The 4638-nt window shown below is 51.5% G+C and overlaps 1 protein-coding gene across 2 annotated transcripts in view; it reads right to left on the bottom strand.

The window, feature by feature from the left end:
* Slc2a10 (solute carrier family 2 member 10) overlaps positions 1-4147 on the bottom strand; it is a 14866-nt gene extending 10719 nt beyond the window's left edge. Inside the window, exon 1 of one of the 2 annotated variants that reach the window (XM_052184292.1) lies at positions 3881-4147. In XM_052184292.1, coding sequence (XP_052040252.1) covers positions 3881-3884 — 4 coding nt within the window. In that variant the 5' untranslated portion in view covers positions 3885-4147. The remainder of the gene's footprint in view (positions 1-3880) is intronic. The other variant, XM_052184293.1, reaches the window with a different exon arrangement.
* Between the last annotated feature and the right edge of the window lie 491 nt (positions 4148-4638).

Below are 4638 nucleotides of genomic sequence, written 5' to 3'. Positions count from 1 at the left end.
GTGACCTGCAGCCTTTGTCAGCTGGGATCTCCCCCACCCTCAGCTCACACATCCTCAAGACTGGCAGGTTCCTACCTTTAGTCATGAAGGGACACCCAGCCTTCAGAGCCCCACGTTTCCAGACCACTTAACCCTAGTACTTAGAACTGGATGTTTTCCAGTTCAGAGTTCCTGCTTTGCAAAGATCAATTTAAATGTATCAGCCAATCTCTCTGCATTGCCCACTCTGTCCTCTACGCACTCAAGATGCTGCTTTTCACGGAATGTTCTAGAACATAGAAGCTTCTACACCTTCGCTGTTGCCTACGGTGATAACCAGCTGCATGTGGACAACCAGGCGGTGAATGGCAGCTAACGTGATAGAGCGTGTCAGGTTTCATTTCCATAAATGTACTTAGAAAAACAGTCTCTTAGTATCTGTGATGTCAGAATAAAATTCCTTAGGCTATTATTAATAACACTAATAATTCGTGTGTTTGGTGATTGTCACATTGGCATTGGAGTCGTATAGGTCCACACATTTAAGCACAGATATTTCTGGAAGCATCTAGAAGCAGCCAGAAGCATCCACCACCCCACCCCCACTGCCCACAAGGAGAGCTTTGGTAACATGATAGCAAGATTTGCTGAGAGCAGTCTCTGGCCGGGTGTTGCTTCGATTACCAAGTTTAATAGCTTGTTTGTGTCTTACCACAGCTTTTTGAGGTATGCCTTGGTATTACCCATGAGGGAATAAACTCATGACCAGAAAAAGGAGGAACCTTCGCCAGAGCCAAAGCCAGGCCATCAGCATACTGAGATGACAAAGGTTTGTGTGATAGGATTTTTTTTCTGATCTTCCTGCCACTTCCTGGGTGTCAGACAATTTTTATGAGGAGGCAAAATGCTTATGAGGGGAAAATTGTTGTGATTTCCACCTTCTTTCCTCATGAAGGAAGCACCCAAAAGTTACTGCCTGGACACTGTCCTCACCTCTTTGGTCCCTGGAGTTCACCCTCAGAGGCGACATGAGGTGATTGCTAAGGGTTATGTGAGTTGAACCCACAAAAAGCTCATGTTGTTGGCGGAATTGATCCCTTGCGGGTTCTGGAAACCTTAGGGTCTGGGACCTATCTGGAGGAAGTAAGTCACTAACTCAGTACTTTCTCCACCCTTCACTTCCATTCCACCGTGAGGTCAAAGGATCCCTCCCTCCATGCTTCCTCTACCATGCCATCCCGCCTTTACACAGTGGACCAAGAAACTATGGGCCAAATGCTCTGAAACGGGGAAGTAGCCTTGGCTACTTTCAAGTTATTCTCTTTGGTATTTGGGTCACAGCTATGGAGAGTAAAAGGGAATTTGGTGCCAGAAGTGGGGTTGCCGCTGGGGCTATACCTGGCCATGTGGTTCTTAAACCTATGGAACCTATGGTTTGTGGGAGGGGTTTGCCATGTGGGCTAGAGAAGTCCGAGCTTGCTGTTATCAGGACTTAATAAGTGTGTCTAACAGAAGCTCAGAAGACCAGAACACCAACAGGAATGCAGGCACTGATGGCCAGGCCTGGGAGGCTTCAGACAGGAATAAAAGTTCTATTCAAAATTGGACTAGACGCCATTTGTTACATTCCAACAAAAGAATTCATGTAGCCTTTGTCCAAGGCCTGAGAGACTCTTTGAAGATCTAAATTTAAAAGTCATACCTGAGGCCCAGTGCAAAACAAGCCCGGACACTTGGAGTTTGAGTCCTAGAACTTGAAGTAAGCCAGATGTGGTTGTCACATCTGTAACCCCAACATTCGTCTGGCAAGGTGAGAAGCAGAACCAGTAGAGTCACCCAGAAGCTGAGGGGCAGCTACTCTGGAGCTCTCAGACCAACAAAAGTAACCAGAGAGGCCCCACCTCAACAAGGTGGGGAGAAAACCAATTACCTAAGGCTGTTCTCTGATCTCCATAAACACAGCATGGCATGTGTACTCCTGTACTTACCACCCATACACACACACACACCACCACCACCACCACCATCATCATTATCATCATCATCATCATCATCATCACCACCTCTCTCTCTTTCATACACATGCTGTGCACACACACACACACACACACACATTTTTTAGAGGTGATATTTAAGCAACTAAGCTGAGTGGGAATCTCAAGGCAGTCGCACGCAGGCTATGCCATAGCCATTGATAACTGCTTTTTGCCAGGTTTACAGTGAGAGTTGGGAGTCAGAGCAGGACAGCCTAGTCTGAGAATCCTGTGTAAAGTTGGGCCTGAAGAAGGAAAGGTTCCTGAAGAGATTCATACCTTTAGAAATAAGCCACACACATCAAAATGGGTTGGATGCTTGGCGAGCATCTAAGAAATCTACCAAGCCCCATCCATTGCAGCTACAAAGCTATAAACTTAATTAAAAGGCTTTCTTGGGAGAGCAGAGGGCCCTTGGAGATACTGTGCTGGCCCAGAGCCACCTAGAAAGTGGTTTCCTCAGGGTTTACCTCAGGGACTCGGAAGCCACTGTAGCCGTGGATCCCGGAGGACCCTGCCGCCCCTGGAGCTGAGGGCAGAGCTTTGCTGTGGAGACCCCAGGGAATTGGAGGTTACAGACCATCTACCAAGGAAAGCCACAGAGGAGGCAGCCCAGACAGAGGCATGTGGTCTCCAGTCTCTCAGTTGGCAGAGACGAGGCAGTTTAAGCCCATGGAAGCTCATATCACAGCACTGGGGGTCCCAGCTACCAGGCGTGGGTCTCCAGGAATTCCTAATTGCCTTTCTGGGACTGGTTCTTGCTTTGACCCAATTTTTCCTTGCTATTCTTCTGTTCCAACCTGTTAGAGGAACAGTGTTTATTCCCTCACAGGGTTGAGAGGATGATCCTTTCTGAACCCCATTAATCTACAAATGGAATAATAATTTTCTCCCAAGCAGTGTTAGCTACGATGACTCTCCCCTGAGCAGCCTAGGGTAAGGTTTTAACAGACAAGTTACCCCGTCCACCATTGCAGCTTGAGACCTCCAGCTTCCCTTGTCGTTTGGGATGACAGCCAACGGTCTCTTCATAACACTCAGAGCCTGCCATGATCTGCCCTACTTACCCCTCAGCCCCCCCCCCTTACCCACTGAACTGCTGAGCCTGGACCCCAATGTGCATTTCTGCCATCTGGGAGCACCCCATCCCCCAACTCCGTCTCAGCAAAACCCACTTCTGGACAAAGTTTCAGGTCCGCCTTGGCCTCCTTTGCTACCCAAAGAGCCTTCACACCCTTGTGTGCTCCACAGCTCATGCTTATTACCTTGTCCTCAGCTTCTCACCTCAGAGACTGCGAGCACAGTCTGCGTGTTTACTGTGTGTCCCAGCTCCTCCCTGCGCCTGGAAGGAACCTCATGGCCACTGAGGAATGAGAAACCAACTATCCCTTTAAGTTTCTGAGTCCCGAAGAGATAACAGAAATCTTGATCCCCTGCAGTGGCAGAAACCCGTCCTCCTGGCTGGAACTCTGCCTTAGTGGACCTGTCTCCTCTCACCGAAGTCAAATCCAGCCCAGGAGAACTGTCCTAATCTGTCCCTGTCAGTGCGCTGCCCCTAGGGCAATACCGAGTACTGAGGTGCTTAGCAACCTGCTGGCTGGCTTGGTTCCTGGATGTATGGCTCAGTTTGCAGAACTGGAGTCCCCTCAGAGCTGTCTGCAGAGCCCCCAACAGGCTCAGCACCCCCAAAGCAACCATGTCTGCGGAACTGTCCCAAGGCCCCATCTGCAGAATGGCTCTGGGGCTCCTGGGGGCTCCCTGTAGCCAGGCCACTCCCCGGGAAGGCGGATGGACAGCGGGGGACCGCCCTGCCTTTCCTGGGGTCCGGGAGGGGTGGGGGTGGCCCGAGATCCGTGGCCGCGACTTACCCATAGCTAGGGAGTAGCTGGCTGGGGGCGGGGGGGGGCGGGGGGCGGGCGGGCCGGCTGAGCTCTGGGCTCTGCAGGTCCTGATCAAATCTGCTGTGGCTGACAAACTTTCCCCCAGAGCTGGGGCCTGCGCTCTTCCTCCGCCACGTTGGCCAGCCCGGCCTGAGCCTGGGGGCGGGACGGAGGGGAGCCCGGTACCGCCTGACAGCCAATGCTGAGGCTCCCCGCTGCCCCACAAAGGAACTTACTTCAAGTTTCCCCGGAGAAACTGTCACTCTACAAATAGTTTCCACAATCACTGTGACCCACCCTTCACTGGCCTTCCCATTGTGTACACACACACACACACACACACACACCCTGTGCCAGGCCTCACCCATATACACACACATCCTGTGATGGGCCCCTCCCATGTGTACCCCCACCCCACCCCCACCCCACCCCACCCCCACCCCACCCCCACCCCACCCCACACAGAAACCTCTGACATCTCTGGCATTCAGCACCATTCACTGAACAAGCACAGGAACGCTTGCTTGAACTTGGAGTGGTCGAGGGGACAAAGCAGACAAGTTGGTGGTTCCTACGGAGCTTACTTCTAACGGCAGAATAAAATGATCTAAAAAGTCAGCAGAGCCCAGCAGCATAAGGAAGGCCATTAATGTTCAGCATAAGCAGAACATTAGCCTGGGCACGGAGCCAGGCAGCTGCGATGGCTGGGTTGGTTTGTCTGAGGAGGAGAAACTTCAGCTGCAGCC

Source organism: Apodemus sylvaticus, chromosome 5, assembly GCF_947179515.1.
Source record: "Apodemus sylvaticus chromosome 5, mApoSyl1.1, whole genome shotgun sequence".
NCBI lineage: Eukaryota > Metazoa > Chordata > Mammalia > Rodentia > Muridae > Apodemus > Apodemus sylvaticus.
This window is presented reverse-complemented; position numbering and strand designations above follow the sequence as displayed.